The 23,073-nt window shown below is 44.6% G+C and overlaps 1 protein-coding gene across 3 annotated transcripts in view; it reads right to left on the reverse strand.

Moving 5' to 3' along the window:
• CALCOCO1 (calcium binding and coiled-coil domain 1) overlaps positions 1–23,073 on the reverse strand; it is a 184,061-nt gene that overhangs the window by 139,243 nt on the left and 21,745 nt on the right. For all 3 annotated transcript variants that reach the window (XM_073613610.1, XM_073613609.1, XM_073613607.1), the window contains one exon: positions 14,894–14,996. In XM_073613610.1, coding sequence (XP_073469711.1) covers positions 14,894–14,996 — 103 coding nt within the window. The remainder of the gene's footprint in view (positions 1–14,893; positions 14,997–23,073) is intronic.

A 23,073-nucleotide genomic window follows, 5' to 3' on the forward strand; every position in this document is an offset into this window, starting at 1 on the left:
AAAGAAGCCACCATCTTTCCCAACAATTTCATGCAAAGTCGAATAGAAGGATTCTTCTTTGTTTTGATCAACTGAATCAGTTCCCTTATGGAACTGATCCTTTTCCTGGGGAAAAAAAACACCCTCTTCTGAGCTGTATCTATGATCAGCCCCAAGTACTGCAATTTTCTTGAAGGTTTTAAGGAGGATTTTTCTAGGTTGAGAATCCAACCTAGGTATTTCAGGTAGCTGACTGCGGTGACCAAACTTTGGTTTTAAGCAGGCTACCGACTGATCTATGAAGAGTAGATCTTCTAAGTAGGCTAGTATCATTATACCTTGAGCCCTTAACCTGGCTAAAGGAGGAGCCAGGACCTTTGTAAACACTTAGATGAAAAACGAGGATACGGGAACCCTCGGAACTCTAGTTTGTAACCTAGAGAAAATTGAGGAAGCCACCCATCTGTCTTGACATTGTTCCTGCCAGACCTTTGAAAACCGCAGAAACCTTCCCCCCACTCAAGCGAGCGGGGGTGCCCCTTCATAAAGAGGCTTTAGTATCTTGTTTTGTGGGTTTTGGCCCTGGGACTGACCCTGAGATTTGCCTCTTGAACCTGACGGTGGATGTTACTGAGAATATCTATACATGCCTACTTTTTACAGCCATCTGGTAAGCAGACTACCTTATCACGTGGTGTCGAGTGCCCCTTTATATATGCACTATAGCTGGTGATTGGATTCCTCTTGCTCTCCAGATCTTTATTGGACTGTTTTTCCAGTTGTCATTTTCACCTCCGCATTATACACAATTTGAGGCCGTCATGACTGCCTGGAGGCTGATGCCCCTGACACCGGAGAAGAAGCTTGTTTTAAAGAAAAAATGCTTAACTTCTTTTTAACCGGTAAAAGGGAACTTTTCCCATTACAAATTCTTTGGATATACCTATCCAGATCGTCTCCAAATAACCATTCACCATAAAATGGGAAACTGGCCAAAAGCTTTTGTAGGCCGCTTTGGCTGACCAACTTTTCAACCATAGGATTCTACACACATGTACCAGCCCGAGCATGAGCCGTGCGGCCTGGAGAATAGAATCTTTCATAGTGTCTACTGTAAAATACAACGCTTCTGATATCCTGGCCAAATCTTGGGCCTGCTGATCAGGAATAATCTTGAGTACCTCCATAAACTGGTCCTTTAAGGACTGGGATACTCTGATCGCTGCCAGAGCAGGCTGAACCTGCGAGTGAAAAAATAGCTCTTTTTTTTTTTTAAAAAAGGAATTCCAACTTCCTATCTGTTGGGTCCTTTAGCATATGAGCATTGTCTACTGGACAAGTCAGGTTTTTGTTTACAGAGGATATAGCAGCGTTAACTGCTGGAAATTCCCATTTCTTATAGAACTCTTCCTCCATAAGAAAAAGTATTTAAAAACTTTTTTGGAGGATAAAAACTGTTAATCTGGGTGCTCCCACTCAGAGTACATAAGCTTTTTTAGCCATGAATGGATAGGAAAAGCATGAACAGATTGAGGAGGCTTTAGTGAACCCAAACCAGAAGCGGGCTCATCGATTGACTGCGCTTATTGGCAGTAAAAATGTGGAGCGGACCAATTCAGTGAGAGACTGTACCATTCATCATCTCTCGTCCCTTGTTCCTCAGCATGAGGGTCCTGAGCAATGGACGGGGACCTGTTATGCTTAGTCCCACTCTGGGATGCGATTAAAACATCAATTTTTTTGCTCCAAATATAAAATGGTTGGAGAAAAAAAAACTCCTTAGTAATATACGCAGGGGCTGCAGTGTTAAGAGCAGCTGCAACATTTGCCCCTCCTGATGGCTCACTCTGATCACCATATTACTCTCAGGGGAGGATGCCATCTTTATTGAGATGGTTCTAGGCTTCCATGTGACTGTAGAAGTCTTACAAGAGCCCCTTTTGAGGTGTTTTTACCCCCACTTCTGACCATAGCCCGATGCACAAAGCAGAGGTACTACCAGAAGGAACGCATACACTTGTTTGAGCAATAGTTCAGCTCTGTTGCTGCTATTAATGCCCAGCCTGATGCAGCAGTAAATGTGTCAAAGGAATGCCTGTGTCACCAAACCTTTTATATGCCACCTTTGCTCGTGTCCCTCCGCAGCCTGCAACAGCAACAATGGTGTCTATTAAAACACTGTTTCCCGCGCTGGCCGTTGGAGGATGCCAACGCCGCGCTAAGCCCTGCCCCCCCCCCCCGTCGCCTACGGCTTCCCCTCCCTTTTTTTACAAAAAAGCTATTTCCAGCGCAAGCTCCGATCCTATGGGATCAGCAGAGAGAGGGGGAAAAAAATGGCGAAGGGGGGGCCTGGAAGCCGCCGAGCGGCGCGCCGTTCGCGCTGCTTTTTTTTGTTTTTTTTTTTCGTTGCGCTCCCTCCCCCAAGAAGAGGGGAAGAAAAAAAGCACAGGGGGGCGTCTGGTGGGGAGGAACCCCCCCCCCAACCAGACTTACCGGAGGTTTGCAGCTGGCTGGAGAAGGAAAAACTGCTGTTTCCTGGACATAACATGGGCTCTCTGAGAAGCATGAGATGGTAAGTGCTCTATACAGCCCCCCAGTGGTGACATGTAGGCGTAACATTTACTAAATTAAAAGGAGACATTCATAAGAAAATTTCTTAGAAAAACTCCACTTACCTTTCCCACCGCAGGATTTTCTGTGGTAAACCAACAGACACAATCTTCACTCTTCACGGTGGGTTTCGTTAAACCTTCAGGAGCTGGGGATCCTCGAGGAAACAATCCTGGACCTGTAATAGCACCACCGCCAGTAAAACTTTATGGCCTTAATACCAAAAAGTACTGGATCCCGGGGTCCAGCTCTCTAAAAAGAGAAGCGTTACAGGCAAGACCTCGTTTCTTCGGATACGAGGCCCGGGTACCATTCAATTCGGCCAAAAAGACACTTTGAATAGCCCCAGCAAGGGTTGCTCCAGTGGAGCTCAGCACATCTTTATTCGTGACCAACACCTTAGACACTGGCGAAAAAACTGAGGTACTCCCACCAGTGGGAGGGGTTATATAGGGAGTGCACTTTTAATTTAGGGCGTGCCAGTGTCCATCACCTGAAGGTGGCCTATAACCCACATAGTAACTACTATGGCTCTGTGTCCCGTGATGTACGATTAATAACGAAAAATATTTTGTTGTCTGGGTCTCTTTTGAAAGTATTTCAACACTTCCTGTCTGGTGATACAGTTGTCACTATGACAAGAAATGGGTAGCAGTAGAAACCAAACAGATTATAAGGCCCCTTTCACACGGACGGATAGAATGGTGCTTTTAGCTACAGATTTTCTAGATTTCTACCGCAGCTAAAAGCACACAATGCTTTCCTATGGGCCCATTCACACACTGCTTTTAGCTGCGATTTCGTTACATGCGGTTCTGTCAGGTACTCACCAAGGCCGAGTTGCTGAGAGAGGTTCCCCTTGCAGCTGGGCGCATGATACCCTCTGGAAGTGGCACAGCGGGTATTGGGCACAAAGAAGCACGTGTCACCAGCAGGTAGCAGAGCAGCTGGGAGGTTCTTCAGGTAGAGATGTGATCCGTGCTGAGTGGCTGACACCTCACTAGAACTGGCTAGGCAGGAGTCTGGAGATGAAGACTGGAGCCGGTAGAGGATGCAGAGGGTCAAACACAAAGGCTTAAGTCCAAGAACAGGCCGGGGGTCAAACACAGGCAGAAGTAATCAGGCTGAAGCTCCAACACTGGGGTAAGGCTGAGGCAAAATCCAAGAGCAGGCCGAGGGTCAAACACGGGTAGTCCAGCAGGCTGAGGATCAAACACTGGGGTAAGGCAGAAGCAAAGTCCAAAAGCAGGCCGAGGGTCAAACACGGGTGATCAGGCAGGTAGAGAAGTCCATGGGATTAGCCAAGGGTCAAACACAGGAGAGGTTCAAGGCGAGGTCAGGGTCGATCCGGGTCACAACAGGCAGGCAAAGGTACACAGATTCAGGAACAGGTTACAAGAGCTAAAAAGACAAACCAGCAACAAACACAGGACATAGCAGTCTTTATATAGGCCCGCCGGGGGGACGTCCCGCTGTGCGCGCACGCGTTCGTGCTGATGAGCTGCGTCGTGCACCTACGTGAGCTAATCCGTTTGGGACATGCGCTCGTACCCGCCGATCGTGTAACGGTACGCGCTGATGTGCAACTCTACCACGCAGGCGCATGGAAAAGCGCCGATACTGACAGGCTCTGACTCTGCTATTCCCCTGACAGTGCCCCCCCAAAAGGGGCAACCTCCGGATGCCCAACCTAGCCCAGATCCCAGGAAGTCTTCTGTGAAATTCTCGCACTAAGCGAGGAGCATGGACATTGCTAGCAGGCTCCCAAGAATTGTCCTCCAGGGGATACCCTTTCCACTTAAGTACTGTTCCCATCCCCCCCTCTTTCTGCAGTCTATTATTGCCTCCACTTCGAATTCCTCTTCTGCTTCAACCCTGATTGGTGGAGGAGGTAGTTCTCCTCTTCTTGGAAAAGAGTTGGGGGTGACCGGCTTTAGTAAAGAGGCATGGAACACCGGGTGTAACCTATAAGAGCTAGGCAAGGTCAGTTCGAAAGCCACGGGGTTTACAACCCTCTTAATTTCAAAAGGACCAATGAACTTTGGGCCTAATTTGCGTGATGGGCAAGGTAGTTTGAGATTGATGGCAGATAGCCACACTTTATCTCCAACCTTGAAACTTGAGTTACTACTTCTTCCTCTGTTATAGTACTCTTTGTAGCTCTTTTGGGCTTTCTTCATAGTTTCTTGAATCTGCAAGAAATTTGTTTGGATAAAATGTATTCGGTCCTGTACTGCTGGAGTTGCAACTTCGGGAATGGAATCTGGAAGAAAGGAAGGATGAAAACCATAGTTTGCCCAGAAAGGCGTTTGGTTGATGGCAGAATGTATGGAATTGTTGTAGGCGAACTCTGTGCACGGTAAAAGAGAAGACCAGTCATCTTGGGAACAGAAGCAGAAACACCAGAGGTATTGCTCTAGAGATTGGTTCGTCCTCTCTGTCTGGCCATTGCTTTGTGGATGATATGCGGAAGAGAGGGATGTCTTGATTTCTAGAGATTTACACATATCCTTCCAAAATTTAGAAGTGAACTAGATTCCCCTGTTGGATACAATGTTGTGAGGAACACCATGGAGTCTTACCACTTCTTTTATAAAGATATTTGCAGTTGTGGAAGCAGACGGGGTGCCTACTAAGGGCAGGAAATGTGCCATCTTTGAAAGGCGGTCGACCACCACTAGGATGGTAGTAAACTTCTCGGAAGGGGGCAGATCAACGATAAAGTCCATAGAGACCTCTGTCCAGGGACGTTCAGGCACGGACAAAGATCTTAAAAGTCCCCAAGTCTTGGCATTTGATCCCTTATTGCGTTGGCAAGTAGGAGGTCTTCTGTATACCAAAGTGTCCTGCCAGCTTGTGATCGTGAAATGTTTGCAAAATCTGAAGTCTTACCGGGGGAGGAACGAATATCTTGTTTTGGGCCCACAACAGACCATCTTTCTTTTCCAAGGAGGATACTTCGGGTTCAGTACATTGACTGGAGGCCTGTGTAATAGCTGATCTGAGATTGGGTTGAACGAGACTAAGGAAGTTGTGTGGAGATAGGATTTTTCCAGGTTCTTCTGATTCATTGGTTTCTGGGAACATATGGGAAAGTGCGTCTGCCTTCCCGTTCTTAGAGCCAGGTCGGTAAGAAATATGAAAGTTGAACCTGGAGAAGAACAAGGCCCAATGGGCCTGACGAGGTCTAAGGCGTTTAGCTGTTCGGAGATACTCCAGGTTACGATGGTCTGTGAAGATCATGATGGGTTGGGATGCCCCTTCCAGCAAATATCTCCACTCTTCTAAGGCAAACTTTATGGCTAGTAACTCTCGGTCCCCAACATCATAATTCTTCTCCAAAAGGCTGAGTGTACGGGAGGCAAAGGCCACCGGGTGGAGCAGGGCTTTTTGACCACTTCTTTGAGACAGGATTGCCCCTATTGCTGACTCCGAAGGATCCACTTCAAGCACATAGGGCAAAACTGGATTGGGATGTTGGAGAATAGGAGCCGACATAAAAAGTCTCTTTAGTTCATTGAAAGCTTCCTGAGCTTCCTGGGACCATTGAAACCTAGTCTGCTGGCGGGTTAGTTGAGTGATGGGGGAGGTGATGGAAGAGAATCCTTTAATGAATCTGTGATAAAAATTGGCAAAGCCAACAAATCGCTGAATCCCCTTCTTATCTACGGGAGCTGGCCATTCCTGGATGGCCTTAACTTTCTGTGGGTCCATTGCAACCCCTCCTACCGAGATAATGAACCCAAGGAACTGAATGGTGTCCTTTTCAAAGTCACATTTCTCCCCTTTTAAGTATAGACCATGTCTTCTGAGGATCAAGAGCACTTTCTTCACATGGGTACGATGTATTTCTAAAGTGGTGGAAAAGATCAAGATGTTATCGAGATAAACAATTACAAAGTTATCTAGATACTCACGGAAGATGTCGTTAACTAGATGTTGAAAAGTAGCCAGGGCATTGCAGAGCCCAAAGGGCATCACCAAATATTCAAAGTGCCCAAATCTGGACCTGAAGGCTGTTTTCCATTCGTCTCCGTCACGTATCCGAACCAGATTGTATACTCCCCGGCGATCTAGTTTGGTAAATACTTGAGCAGTTTGGAGACGCTGGAAAAGTTCAGGAATAAGAGGGAGCATATACCTGTTCTTGATAGTAATTTTGTTAAGCTCCCTATAGTCCACACAAGGCCTCAGGGATCTGTCCTTTTTAACAAAAAAGATTCCTGCTCCAGCTGGGGAAGAAGAAGGACGGATTAATCCTTTTTCAAGATTCTCGTCGATGTAGGAGCGGAGGGCTTCTAGTTCGATTTCTGAGGGAGGGAAAATGCAGCCGAAAAGGGATCTCGGACCCGGGTAGGAGATCGATAGGGCAATCATAAGGTCGATGGGGTGGCAGACTGTCTGCTTTCTTGCTGTCAAAAATGTCCAGAAATTCATGGTATGCTGCGGGGACATGCTGAAGGTTATCTGGTACTGGTTGTAGAGCTAGACAAGGAGCTGTTCTGTTGTATTTTGGCAAAAGACAACGCTGGGAGCAGTGCGTAGAGGAGAAAAGGATTTTTTTCTTGCTCCAATTTATCTGAGGATCATGGGACTGCAACCATGGATACCCCAGGATGATGGGAAACATAGGTGAGCTTATAATGTCAAAGCGGAGAAATTCTGAATGGCCAAAGTCCGTGGAGGTGAGAATAGGCTTAGATTCCTCAGTGACAGGCCCAGAGCAGGGTAGGGACCCATCTGCCATATGAATTTGCAGGCGTTGTTCCTTGACTTGTAGGGGAATATGCAGGCTTTGGGCTAAAGATGCATCTAGGAAACAACTACAGGCTCCTGAGTCAACGATGGCCGGCAACTGAACCTCCCCTTCCGCCACCTGTAATGAGACCAGGAGGACAAAGTGAGATTGGCTTGAACTAGCAACTTGAAAATTCATGGCAGACTGTGGACGGCACTTACTAGGTCTAACAGGACAGTTGCATAAGAAGTGACCGGCCTCCCCGCAGTATAGGCAAAGGTTGGCTTGGCGCCGGCGGAGTGTTTCATCAGGAAAGAGTGGGGATCGAACTAAACCCAATTGCATGGGCTCACCATCGGAGCATGAGGAAGAGGCCGCAGAAGGTACAGGAACAGGTGGCACCCGTGGCATCATCCAGGTGGGTCTTGGAGACTGGAAACGCTCAGAGCGACGCTCCTGTAAACATCTGTCAAGTTTAGTAGTGAGCTGGATCAGGTCTTCCAGAGAGGCCGGAGTATCTACCCGAGCCAGTTCGTCCTTTAGGGTTTCTGAGAGACCTTGGTGATATTGATATTTAAGAGCAGCCTCATTCCAGTTGGTGTCCCCAGACCATTTTTAAAATTCCACAGTGTAGTCTTCCACAGGTCTTTTTCCCTGAGTCAGGGTATGCAGAATGGACTCGGCTGTGGCCGTGCACTGTGGGTCGTCATATAACTGGGCCATGGAGTCAAAGAAGGTGTCTGCCGAGTCGAGGAGGGGGCTCTTCTGCTCAAGAAGGTTGTGAGCCCAGGATTGCGGTTCATCAGATAGTAAAGAGATGATAAACCCCACCTTCACAGATTCAGAATGAAAAGTCCTGGGTTGGAGGGCAAGGTATAGTAGACAAGCATTTTTGAACGCCCTGTACTTCTTCCGGTTCCCGGAAAAATCGTTCCGGAGTGGGGACCCTGGGTTCAGGAAGGGTCATTACTACTGCAGGAGCTGGGTTAACTTGACTGAGAGGAAGATGTCCCGCTGGAAGATGCTGACATGGTGTCCGAGGGGCTTGGAAAAGTAGTCAGGTGTTGAAGACGGCCTTCAATCTGGAAATAGCCTGGAGTCTCTGAACAGCCTGAGTGAGAGCTGAAACCTGCTGGCAGAGTGCCTCAAGGGGAGAGCCAGCTCTGTCGGCCTCGCCCATGGCTGGTTTGTACTGTCAGGTACACACCAAGGCCGAGTTGCTGAGAGAGGCCCCCCTTGCAGCTGGGCGCATGATACTCTCTGGAAGTGGCACAGCGGGTATTGGGCACGAAGAAGCACGGGTCACCAGCAGGTTGCAGAGCAGCTGGGAGGTTCTTCAGGTAGAGAAGTGATCCGTGCTGAGTGGCTGACATCTCACTGGAACTGGCTAGGCAGGAGTCTGGAGATGAAGACTGGAGCCGCTAGAGATTGCAGAGGGTCAAACACAAAGGCTAAAGTCCAAGAACAGGCCGGGGGTCAAACACAGGCAGAAGTAATCAGGCTGAAGCTCCAACACTGGGGTAAGGCTGAGGCAAAGTCCAAGAGCAGGCCGAGGGTCAAACATGGGTAGTCCAGCAGGCTGAGGATCAAACACTGGGGTAAGGCAGAAGCAAAGTCCAAAAGCAGGCCGAGGGTCAAACACGGGTGATCAGGCAGGTAGAGAAGTCCAGAGGATTAGCCAAGGGCAGGCACAGGTACACAGGTTCAGGAACAGGTTACAGGAGCTGAAAAGACAAACCAGCAACAAACACAGGACATAGCAGTTTTTATATAGGCCCGCCGGGGGGATGTCCCGCTGTGCGCGCACGCGTTCATGCTGATGTGCTGCGTCGTGCACCCATGTGAGCTAATCCGTTCGGGACACGCGCTCGTACCCGCCGATCGTGTAACGGTACGCGCTGATGTGCAACTCTACCACGCAGGCGCATGGGAAAGCGCAGATACTGACAGGCTCTGACTCTGCTATTCCACTGACAGGTTCCATGCGAATAGAAAAAAATAGAATTGACTGCATCCAGGAGCGATTTAGCGCAGCTATCTACACATAACCGCAGGTAATCGCAGTCTTGTGTCAACTGCGGATAGCAGCGTGAGAAAAAAAAAACAGGAAGCACATCATAGAAGCAGCAGGTATACCTGGGAAATGACATAGGAAGTTCAGAGGGAGAGAGGAAAGAGGAGAAGAGAGCATGGCGGCACAAGATATCTCCCATGAGGCCATCATAGCACTGGTGCATCCCCGACCGGAGTTATGGGACTCAGAATGCCCAGGATATGCAGATCGAGTGTTGAAGAGATCAAAGTGGGAGGAAGTTTACAGATTTGTCACACCGCACTGGGACAATATGTCTGCAACAGAACAGGATAACCGAGGTGAGTGCAACGTTTGTTGTGTCTATGTAGCAGGGTACACCTGCATCATAGCCGTTTCCCATTCCAAGCAAACTTTAACCAGCTGAAGATTTTTACCCCCTAAAAATGACCAGGACATTTTGTGGCGATACAGCACTGTCGCTGACAATTGTGCAATGCTACAAGGTTGTATTTTTTTGGTCTGCACTAGTATGGTAATTAGTGAAACAAAAATTTGCAGGAGGGACAGTGACATTTTGGCAGACAGATTGCACACTTTTCACCTTTTTTTGGGGACCAGTGACAGTAGCAGTCAGAGTTATAGCCACTGATTACTTTATTCATGTATCTTGCATTGAGGGGTCAGTACTAATGGGAAATCAAATGGTTGGTGTCTCCCTTAGAAGTGTTTCTTGGGTGGGGGGTGAGAGCAGATCTCTCTCAACTTTTGTTCCTAATGTGTTGTTTGATATATAACAAATTTATACAATGAAATATATATTGCAGGAAAGGAGGTTTATACACGATGGAGGTCCGCTCGTAAGTATATATATATTTTCACTTTATTTTTCTTTTTGGGTGGTGTAGCCGCACTGTCCCATTGATTGATTTTAATGATACATTGATACACACCGCTCCTTCACCACTCTGCTGCTAGCAGGATTTTTGTTCGCGTCTTGCCAGCACACTGCTCCAGTGTGAAAGGTGTCTAAACCCCCTTTTTTTTTTTTTTAAATGTTCCCCCCCAGCTCCAGATAGAGGTCTACTCTGTAGTTTACACATGACAGTATTCTGTAAACACTAAAACCATGGTATTTTTTTTTTTTTTTTTTTTTTTTACTTGTACTGTTATTCTTATCTAGAACTGTCTCCAGTGTTCCTGCAAGAGCAAGGCGTGCAAGTTCGTCACCAGAAAATGATCACGCTGACCCAAGTCAAGTAACCAATTCAGAGACTGTTTCATCCCAAGATTATCAACTGGTCACTCAAGAACCTGCGGTATGTATTTTCAAAACGTCACAACCTCCATCCACAATAAACGTATTATTTAATTTACAATGGCTGCTGCTTTTAGTACAAAATGGTTTCTTTTTTTGGGCAAAGTACCAAATCACTACTTCTGGCTTTGGAGGTCTTGCTGCCAATACAGTGGCATCCTTTTTTTTTTTATTTTGAGAAAAAAAATGCCTGTGTCTGATCTATTCAAAACAGGTGCTGCAAGCTCTGACACGACTTCAATATTTGGGCAAGCATCCGGTTTATTGGTATGCTGTCCATCAAGTGTGACCTCCACATCAGAAGCACAATCTATATATTCTAATTATTTGCAGGCAAATCCTAATAGGAGAATCCGGTCTACTTCCACCACACGTCGAACATCCCGTACTCAGCAAGAGCCACCTTTTGAGGAATTTTTCGATCGTATAATTCAAGAAGTGAGAAACCAATCACAACAACCTGCCACAAAAGTTGATGACTTCCTCAACATCTCAGACCCTGATGTGATCTTTTTGAGAATGTTACTGTGTGAAGCCAGGGAGATTTCTCCTGATAAGCGTACTGAAGTCAGGGGCGATATATGGTGATATATATGGCCCTCCAGTTGTTCTGCAACTACAATTCTCATCATGCCTAGTTATGTCTGTGAATCTCAGAGTTTTACAATGCCTCTTGGGATGTGTAGTTCCGCAACAGCTGGAGGGTCGTAGCATGAAGATGTCTGCTTTACACAGAGTTATGTTTACAACCCCTTTAAGCTAAGGAGACCAAGGTTAGGTTTCTGACACTTTTTCAGAGGGGCCATCTCTAGGGAGAATGTTGGACACACTCTGAAGCACTTCCTTTACACCAGGGGTCATCAAACTATAGCCCTCCAGTTGTACTGCAACTACAATTCCCATCATGACAGCTGGAGGGCCTTAGTTTGAAGATCCCTGCTTTACACAAACTAATGTTTACAACCCCTTACTCTATATTTATGGAATACTCTATATTTGTGGTTGCTTGAGGGTTCACATAAGGGATTTTTTGGGATGTTATCTGTTCTACTGAGGCACTCGAGGGTTCACATATGGGATTTTTTGGGATGATATCTGTTCTACTGAGTCGCTCGAGGGTTCACATAAGGGATTTTTAGGGATGTTATCTGTTCTACTGAGTCATTATATTTTATAGGATGTTATCTGTTGTACCAATTCCTGTTGTACTTGAAAATAAAAAATAAAAAAAACATCTCAACATTCCAAAGGAATAAAAATATTTTTAAAAAATTACTACAGATGCAAGCATCTATGTTTTTGTAAGGTTTTTCTATTTTTTATACCCTTTGTTAATTTACATAGCAAAGATAAAAATAAAATCCAATTTTTAATTGGACAAAGTTGTCAACTACTTTATTTTAACAAAACTTTAACAGTAATATCAAGGAGGTTGATGCGAATGAGTAAAGAAAATATTACACACAATCATACTGCCACGGTAGCTGTCCATCATCACTAAGAAAATAATCGCTGAAGTGTTCATGGACTTGTAGCGCATGATTGCTTGGGCGAGTGGTAGTAACATGCCCTCTGTGTTCTTCTAAAAAAGGTAACGCCGATTCATTGGGCGCAATCTCCTTTCCCCTTAGAAAGTTATGGAGAATACAGCATGACAAAACCACATTGACTGCATGATCCACTTCTAGGTGCATTGTAGTCAACAGTACACGCCATTTGGCGCTACAAATACTGAATGCGCACTCCATCAACCTGCGTGCACGGCTCAGACGATAATTAAATATACGCTTCTTGGCAGTAAGACCATGCCTGGTATAGGGCCTGAGGGGGTGGGTGGATAGGGCAAATGCCTCATCTCCTAGGACTACTAGGGGCAGATCCGGTCCAGCAGTACCAGGTAGAGGCCTTGCCTGTGGTACATTAAAATCACCATACTGCAACCGCTGGCCCATCATGGAATTCCGAAAAATTCTTGAATCTCCAGAGCTCCCATAAGCACCAACGTCCACCGCTATGAAGCGCATGTTTGCGTCACTCAGTCCCAGCAGGACAATGGAGAAGTACTTCTTGTAATTGAAATAGCGGGAACCAGAGTTTGGTGGCTTGATGAGCCTGATATGCTTCCCGTCTAAGGCCCCGATACAATTTGGGAAGTTTGTCTTCTCTCAAAATTCCTCTGCAATCTTTTCCCACAGACTGGCTGTTGGATCCGGCATTACCGTACTCTTAAGCTCCTCCCAAATGGCAATACAGGTGTCATGTACTACAGTCGACACTGTTGAAATTCCCATGAGGAACTGGTGATGAAGGGAGGTAAAACTCGCTCCAGTGGCACGGTATCTGCAATACAAAATTGAGAAACATTCAGAAAATAGAAAAAAGTATGAAATATATATATAGATGTAACACACACACACACTATTGTCAATAATATAAACCTGCATGTGCATGAATGTAAGCATATGTTAAAGATATGGAAAACCAACCTTAACGTAAGTAACAGCCGTTCTTCCTCATTAATGCATCTTCTCATGTTGGTCTTGTGTTTGGTAAGGCGTCCTCGAACAAGTCCCAACAATTCGTCAAAACTCGCCACCGACATCCTCGTATAGTTGTCCTGATGAGTTCTCAGTTCACCAAACATGAGGGCAAAGTAGCCGATCGAAAGATGCTGCGAGGTTAAAGGGTGCACCCAGTAACGACGAGGACATCTCCTGCGCTCAATCGCTCTTCTCCTCTTCATTCTCATCAGCAGCAATATGAACATTGCCATCAAACTACCCATACATGCATTCATCTTCAAATATTTCAGCACAATACACAGAACACTCCTCTCACTGCAAAACTCCAACACACACTCAGCCAGTACACAAAGAGACAGGAAATACATGATTTGAACGGCAGAGGACCGAAATGCATCATGGGTAGATTCAGGGCCAAACAAAAACATTGACTACCGCAGCTAAACGCAACCGCGTGAAAACGCATGTAAACGCAGGTAATCGCATTGTACAAATGCAGCTGATCGCAGTGCCTGGAGTCTTGAATTTCACAGGAAAAAAACATGCTTTTAACTGCGGCAGAATAGCCGTCCGTGTGAAAGGCGCCTAAACCTTCTCCATTCTATCCAACACTAGAGAAAGTTTTGGATGGACATACACTTTACTGTCATGCACTGTAGATTTCAATGCAGCATTTCTTATTCTCTTGTACAGTTCTCCTGTATGAGAAACTCCAGACATCTTCAGGCTGCTAAACAGAATCACAGTCTTCCTCAAACTGTGCTACACTAACAAAACAAACTGTAACTTATTAAAGATCCAGTTCATGCATAGAGTCATAGCTCCTATATTTCCTGTTCTAGGTTTGCTTACACAAGGTTATTTAGTCAAGTGGTGGATGGAGCAAGAATGTTGTGCAATAGCACACAATAACTAATTATTTTTCCCCTATCATCTAAAGTAACCTAGCTGTAAGAAATGGTCCCTAGCCACTATGGCAGAACTTAGCTTTGCTGACATATTACTTTAGTATGCATTTACTTGGACTCGTGTGGTTCTAAAGCCAAAACACTTTTTATCATAATGCATTCAAATGCGATGCATGCAAAAAAACAGCGATGTGCACGGCTTCATCTGTTCTCCCTTCTCTTCCTCTTCACACAGGGACTCGAGCAGCATGCAGCGAGGAAGCGGGGGCGGGGCTAAGATCCATTGTGTGTGTTTATAGAGCACAGCTCGGGAACGAGCACCCACTGTGTGCCCCCATAGCAAGCGGCATGCTATGGGGGCACACGAAGAAGAGGAGGAGCCAAGATCGCTGGCAAGGGACCCCAGAAGAAGAGGGTGGGGGGCCACTCTGTGCAATACTGTTGCATAACGTGTTTGTTATTTTAATTTGGTAACACTTTGATTTCAAAGCACACTAGATTTAATTTCTTTGTACAACTTGGTACAGTTAAAATGCTGCTGAAGTATAAATAAGTGCTGCATGTTGGACAATGATTCAATAGTTCTATGCATGAGCCCTACATCATATGTTTTTGACTGTACAATGTGAACTGCTTGTCACTTTTGCTCTGGCCTCTCAAAGAAAAATTTGGTTGGTAAAACATATGCCATGCTCATCCACACTAGCAGTGTGCGCTAGCAGTACCAGGAAAATTTATGTCCAGCCTCAGTGTCTAGTCACTGATTTGTCTGAAGAAATAACTAACCTTGAAACTGCACACTGCAATGAGATACTGTTTCATCCACAGAAGATTCTGGAGAGGCTGCCCAAACAAAGGTGTCATAGTCATGTATAGAGGAGCTGCTTACCTGTCAAGGAACAAAGACATTCAGTACCAACAAACATTTGAAAATACTGACCTAAACAGCATAATGACATTTTGCATTTCAAGATCTGACAGGACGGGGTTGAGGTTTAAGAGAACTGGGCTTATCCTGACAACCACTGGCTTGAGATAGGAACAAAATTGTTTTCTCTACACCCTAAAATGACCTTATATACTTAGGACTCATTTAGACATGCGGTTAGGAGGTGGAAATGCGCACCAACCGCCCCCCTCCTTAAGCTACAATAGGCAGCGGATGAGGGTATTTACATGTTGAGATGCTTCACGCCCGTGGCAACGTTTAACCTGACATGTGGTGATCAGCAGATGGCAAGCCTGCCAAACACTACACACTCAAGTGCTGCAAATGCCCAGCTACTACGTGCAATGCATGTGGTTGCAGTGCATTTTTAAGGAAAAATGGGGATAAAACAGGTGGTGAAAAAGCATGACGGCTTCCTCACAACCTGTCAGTAGCTTCTGAAGCCGAATCCAAACATGGACAGGCTTCAGAGGAAGGGGAGATTTAGATGCTCGTCTAAATCTACCCTTATACCCTTTCCAGGTGTTGCCCCCTGGATAACATATTGTCCCAATGACTACATACATTTTTGCTTGCCTCAGGGTGATGACAACCCACAACCACCCCTTATGCCCCGTACACGGTCGGATTTTCCGACGGAAAATGTGTGATAGGACCTTGTTGTCGGAAATTCCGACCGTGTGTGGGCTCCATCACACATTTTCCATCGGATTTTCCGACACACAAAGTTTGAGAGCAGGATATAAAATTTTCTGACAACAAAATCCGTTGTCGGAAATTCCGATCGTGTGTACACAAATCCGACGGACAAAGTGCCATGCCATGCTCAGAATAAATAAAGAGATGAAAGCTATTGGCCACTGCCCCGTTTATAGTCCCGACGTACGTGTTTTACATCACCGCGTTTAGAACGATCGGATTTTCCGACAACTTTGTGTGACCGTGTGTATGCAAGACAAGTTTGAGCCAACATCCGTCAGAAAAAATCCTAGGATTTTGTTGTCGGAATGTCCGAACAAAGTCCGACCATGTGTACGGGGCATTAGAGTGATGATCACCTGTGTACCTTACAGACTGAAGACACTTTCTCCACACTAAAAACTCCTTACCACCCTCTTCCCCCACATCAGATTATTGAGCACCCACAATCTCCAAATTACTGGAATGATGAACGCATGCATGCTGCCATACGCCAAACTATCCCATTGCATTTTCTGACAGAGGTGGAAAATTACATTATTTTAGTATTAAAGCAGACATTTAGCTACAAAATAAAATCCCCACAGCTTTAATCACATTATTTACCTGTAATGAAGTATGTTCCACATTGTATGCAGCTGGATCCTGGAGAAATCTTCACTACAGGGCTGTCCTGTCCTTATCCTGCTGCTGAATTTCCAGCACTGCAATGGATGTCAGCATTGAGTTTTCAGGAAGAACAGCAGTACAGATGGTCCGACAGAGACACTCCCCCTCTTGCCCTCTCCTCTACTGAGAAAAGGTCTTTCACTGACTACACTGCCTGTAACATAATCTGTGAATGGGGAAGAAAATCCTGTGCTTGATCAGGCTCTCCCCCATTCACAGTCAGTGTAATCAATGAAAGAAACTTTGTCAATGGAGGATGAAGAAGGAGGGGGTGTTTCCCTGCTGGGCCATCTGTACTGCTGTCTTGTCTGAAGATCAAAAGCTGTTATCTATTGCAATGCTAGTAGCTAAGTGACAGGAAGAGGACAAGCATCACTGCAGTGAAGATTTCTCCAGGATCCAGTAGCCTGCACAAAGTGGGACATATTTCATTACAGGTAAGTTATGTGACTAAATACAGAACTTACCTACCCCAAACTATACCTCCTCTCCATTTGCCTGCAGGAATGCAGAGTCTACACCTTATGAAAGCTTTGTTGATCAGTGTCAGAGATTAGACAGAGTTAATAACCTTTTACCCCCTCTCATATGACAGTGTTCGGGCCATGCGATTGGAAACTCAGGCCTAAGGATAAATAACAGGTATTTGTCAGCATTCCCATAGACAGAATGGCAGAAAAGGCAGCTAAGGTATCAGTGGGTGGGGTGCCCTATCAAGATTGACCTACCTGAATGTGCAAAGTGACATCTTCAATTTAATGTAAACAAGCATACTGACAAGATGAAAATGTGTTTTAACAAGTTTTTATTTAACCACTTGCCTACCGGACAGCTACACCCCCTTCCTGCCCAAGCCATTTTTCAGCTTTCAGCGCTGTCACATCTTGAATGACAATTGCGTGGTCGTGCTACACCATACCCAAACAATTTTTTTTATCATTTTCTTCACACAAATAGAGCTTTCTTTTGGTGATATTTAATCACTGCTGGGTTTTTTATTTTTTACAAAAAAAAAAAAAAGGATCAAAAATTTTGAAAAAAAAAAAATTTACTTTTTTTCTGTCAGTAAATTTTGTAACTAAGTAATTTTTCACCCTCACTGATGTGTGCTGATGAGGCGGCACTGATAGGCTGAACTGGTGGGCACTGAAGAGGTGGCACTTATGGGCACTGATGAGGCGGCACTTATGGGCACTGATTAGGTGGAACTGATGAGGAGGCACTAATATGCCGCACTTATGGGCACTGATAGGTGGTACTGATATGTGGCACTGATGGGCATTGATAGGCGGCACTGGTGGGCACTGATAGGCGGCATGGATAGGCGGTACTGATGGGCATAGATGGGTGGCACTGATGGGCTACACTGATGGGCACTGATTGACAGCAGTGATGGGTATTGATGGGCAGCACTGATTGCCAGCACTGACTGGCATCGCTAATGGGCACTGATTGGTGGCACTGGTTGCTGCCACTGGTCACCATTGATAGCTGGCATTGATGGGCAATGGTGGGCACTGATTTGTGTTACTATTTTGCACTATTGTAATCAGGGCACTGATGATCAGTGCCCAGATTACACTCCTAATGTCCCCCTGCGTGGAGATACCGCTGATTGGCTCTGTCAGTGTGAGGTGAGGAGAGCCGATTACGGCACTTGTTTACATGTGACCGGCTGTAATTAGACACAGCCGATCACATGGTTGAAGAGCCGCGGACGCAGCTCTTTACCAAGATCGGGGTTGCGCCGTGTCCTAGCAACACAGCGCGGGCGCGCAAGAGCCGCCGTTTTGGGACGCTGTCATATGACGTCATGCCAGAACGAGAGCCGCACCACCCCGCCCCGCGGTCATTTGACGGTGGGTGGGCGGCAAGCAGTTAAACATTTACATGGGGACAGCCTGTTCATTACATACAGATCCTGTGCATGTACTGACAGCGTTTACTGCATTATTATACTCTTATCTCAGTCTATGGTAAGCTCAGACTGATTAAAAACAATGCAATCTCTAAGGCCTCATGCACACAAGACGCTGGTGCAAACTCTGCTGAACACGTTTTTAAAAGCTGAAACCGGCGTTTAGAAACGCTTGTTTTGCCGTGTTTGCATGTCGTGTTTAGCCCCGTTTGCATCTAGAAGCGTCTGCAGAGCAGAGAATGACATTTTGCGATCCAACTTCGGGGCCCCGTATCTCAGGGCCACTTGATACTAGGAACCCCAAATTTGGATATGTTATAATGTTATTCCAGCTGTGTTAGCACACCAAGGGGTTCCTAGCACCAAGTGGCCCTGAGATATGTGGCACCAAAGTCGGGTCGCAAAATGTCAAGCACTTTTCTGCAGCAGAGAATGACTTTTTCTGACCCGACTTTGGGGCCCCGTATCTCGGGGCCACTTGGTGCTAGGAACCCCAAATTTGGATATGTTCTAGTGCTAGTTCCACTGTGTTTGCAAATTTGGGGTTCCTAGCACCAAGTGGCCCCGAGATATGGGGCCCCAAAGTCGGGTTGTAAAATGTTCCTTTAAAAACACTTATAAACGCAAACGCGGCTAAACGCCGGTGGCGTCTGAAACGTGGAAAACTTTTGCGTCTGAACCTATTTTTTTGCTTCTGGAAAAACGAGGTTAAACGCAACTGCCTAAAAACGCCATAAAACGAGACTGTGTACTTGGACACATAGGATAACACTGAATGGGTTCAGGGGCAGTTGAAAAAAGTGTCCAACTGCCTCTGCATGCGAGTTTAACAGCGTCTCGTGTGCATGAGGCCTAAGTGGCAGTCACTCGTCAGTCACTTGGAACTGCAGTAAATTATTTTACTGTCTATAGCCCCATTGGACAAATTCCCCATCATTTCATATCACTGGGACTAGAATAAGGCCCCTTTCATATGGGCCCCTCCACGGAACAGAAACCGCTTGATCAGCGGGGGATCGCTCCGCTGATCCCTGCTGAGCAGGCGGATGACAGAGCGGACACGGACACAGTCCCGCTCTCCTCTATGGGGAAACTGGGTGAAAACGGACCGCCTGTCCATTTTCATCTGATCATATCTGATCCGATCCACCAGACGGATGGAAAATAGGACCACTATCCGTCTGGATTTTGCAGACAGGATCGGATAGGATAGCGGCGGATGTTAGCGGACATGTCACCGCTGACATCCGCAGCTCCATAGAGGAGATTGGAGGGTCTGTTTAGATCCGCCTGAAAAAGTGACAGGCGGACCTGATCGGACAGCCCGTGTGAAAGGCCCCTAAGGAGATGTTCTCCAACAGGTATTTCAATTGGCATTATATGTATTTTTAGTGGAGTGAGGGAAAGCTAGAAGCTCCATCATCCTATTTAAAACTAAAAAAAAAGCATTTGGGCTGTAGCTACAGTACACTTTTATTTATTTCTTTTTTTTCTACACTTACACACCTCAGTTAATTTCTTTCTTTCGTCAATTGTAATTTTTCCTGAAACAAAAAATTATATTTTATCATGCTCCCATTTTTAACCATGAGACAGAATCTAGTTTTCAGAGAGGCCAAGATCATATGAAACGTCTCCTGGTTAATAATAAAAATATCTTGGAAGGATTGTTTGTCAAAACAAGGCGACACTGTTAAAATCCAATATCCCAAAACAATGAAGCAGTTTGTCAAGTTAATAGACCTGGAAGTAGAATAATCCCTGGTACATTGAAAGGGATTCAGTGAATTGGACATGGATTTCTCTTTACTACAAGCACAACGAAAGTTAAAGTGGATGTAAACCCAATGTCATCCTTTCTAAACTACCGCCATAGGGGTTATCTATAAGGATATACATGCCTCCTGCATGTATCTTTACCTGTCAAATGTCTCCCCTCTGTCTGTTAATAGACCCAAAAAACTGCATATCCTGTGGGTGGGTCTGTTGTCTGGAGCTCGGTGGGTGGAGTTGTGATGTCAGTAGACTCCCCGCCCACCTCTACACTCCTTGTCAATATGCATTTTCACCTTTCTAACACTGAACTTCTGCTGAACTTCTGCTATGATCTCTAACATCCAGTGAAAAGACAGGAAAGTAACCACATGACTTCAGCATGCCAAATCATGGTGAGGTGTGGAACAGCCAATCCTTGCAGAGCTGCTGAAGAAAGGAGTGGGGGAGGGAATTAAAAAATAATGCCTGTGTCTTAGGCTGTCACTCACAGCAAGGGGGAGTATTTGACAAAGTTTTTCTCAGTTTGTCAAGATTTTTCTCACTGAACAATAAAAGAGGATTGCTCAGAGATGGATTAACTCTGTGTGGCAAGACTGGGCTCAAATGATAGGAAATCTTATACTCTACAGTATGATAAAAAAAAAAAAAAAATTCGGGTTTACATCCACTTTAAACAAAACTCCTGGTCAATGTGTGCAGATCTTATAAGAGTCACTGTTGGAAAAGATATAATTTATAACTTTCTATGTTAGCTTGTGAAAGCAATCCTGAAATATGCCTGATTATAGCGGACCAAGAGTCAACACTCCCTAAAGTTAACTAAAGGCAAAACTTTTAAGTTTTGGATAAAGTGGAGATTGAATAGAATGCCTGTTAGTTTTTATTGCTGTCTGTGCCCCAATTATGGAGCTTCACACTCTGTATTTGTCTTGTTTACCATTATCATTGAAAGTGAAAGTAAAAAGAAATCCCAAATTTTGGGTTGTCCCCTAAAAATTAATAGATGTGAAATCGTTCAATGGGGACACTAGTTCTGGTGACCTGAGGGACCCCAAGGAATTCCCTTAATTTGCAGGGATTTCCTCTAACTTCCTGTTTGGTTATGGGACAGGAAGTGAAGGGAAATCTCCACAATGTGGGACAAAAAAAAAATCTGACAGGGGTTATAACCCTTTTTTTACTCTATCCAAAATGAAAAAAAAAAAGGTTTTGCCTAGTTCTAATTCAATTCCAAGATAAAGCTATAGTTCAACTTGCTAAAAACTAAATAACAGTTGAGGACACAGTGGGTAGATTTACTAAAACTGGAGTGTACAAAATTTGGTCCAGCTCTGCATAGAAACCAATCAGCTTCCAGGTTTTATTGTCAAAGCTTATTTGAAGAAGCTAAAATTAGAAGCTCACTGGCTACCATGCTTAGCTGCACCAGATTCTGAGTGCACCAATTTTAGTAAATCTCCCCCAATGCAAGAACTTGTTAACCAATAAGTCAACATGCGAAAAACTTTCTGGAAGGAGCTTAAAACCAAAAAAAAAAAAAAAAAAGGAATGATATATTTTAGGATTTTATAAAATAAAACTTGATATTTTTGGGACATCTTAGGAAATGACTAAAAGAAATGAAAGTATCAAGGCACTTGTCAATCTATATATCTCAAGATGATATTTTATCCTAATCTAAAAGGAAGCTATAATCTTATCATATTTTTTGGCTTGTTGTCATCATTATCAATATTGTTCGAAATGTATGTGTTAAAATGTAGCCATACCCAAATAACAGTTTATAGTGTGAATTTTTTTTTATGTATATCATTAACATTTAATTAAGAAAATATGCCATCTCTGTAGTTAAACATTTCAATTTAAATGCTGCTACACCCAAAAGGGTAAATACCACAAATGAAAAGATTGCCTATCCATGTAACATTTTATGCCTCTCAGGTTAAATAACAATCTATAGAAAAGGATTAATTTATTATATGACTAGATTTCGATTTCCCATATAAACTCAAGATAGACATTTCTAGTCTTGGAGTGACACTCAGTGGCCAAGTGAGCTAATGCTTGTATAAATAAATAACTGATCAGTAACTTGATCTGCCAATGAGAAATAAGTAAATGCCAAACACATCCTCTAAGGCAGGGTTCCAAGGGCTGTATTATTTGCAATCCATGTATAGCAAGGGCAGATAGACAGGAGAGGAGACCTCATCACCAAGAAGAGGGAACACACACATCTCATTGAAGATCCAAAGACTCATCATCTGACACACTTCATTTAAGCCTGGACACATAGTCCCATCGATCGGCAGCCATCTTTGGGTCTGGTCAGCAGCCTTTTCAAAGCCTATCTGGTATACCTGGAAGAGTAACTATAGTGTATTATTTTCTTGGTGTTTTTTGTTTGCTTGTTTAAAAGGCCAATTGCAATAGTTTGATCATTTTTTTTAAAACATTTTCCTTCTTTGGCCATATTAGTGCACACTTTTAGGTATTTCGACACTTATTCTGTCTGCAAGAGAATAACAGTGGGAATCCTAAAAAGGCAGATTATTGTCTGCCAGGTAGTTAAAAAAATGGTTATGCTGGCTACAATGGAAAACTAATTATTTAAAGTGTATTTATGTAAACCCTCAAATATACCCAATGAAGTGAACAGCCTCAGATGATACACATATTAAACAAATCTCCCTACATAAGTTTAACATGTATATCTTCTGTCTTCAGCTTTACTGTATATACTGTTTAGAAAGTGCACGTCCTGTTAGAATTTTCTCTTCCTGGTTCCCCTGTAGGTGTGGATATTTCTATACACTGTAAGAGACTGTGAGATGATTGGAGGAAAGGCACACACCCCCTTCCCACACATGCAGAGCATGCATACAACTAGTTTAGCTTTGTGCTAATCTATTTATAGCAACCTTCGCCTGACACAAACTTCAGGCTCCGAGCTTG

The sequence above is a fragment of the Aquarana catesbeiana genome, linkage group LG02, assembly GCF_042186555.1.
Source record: "Aquarana catesbeiana isolate 2022-GZ linkage group LG02, ASM4218655v1, whole genome shotgun sequence".
NCBI classification, from domain to species: Eukaryota; Metazoa; Chordata; class Amphibia; order Anura; family Ranidae; genus Aquarana; species Aquarana catesbeiana.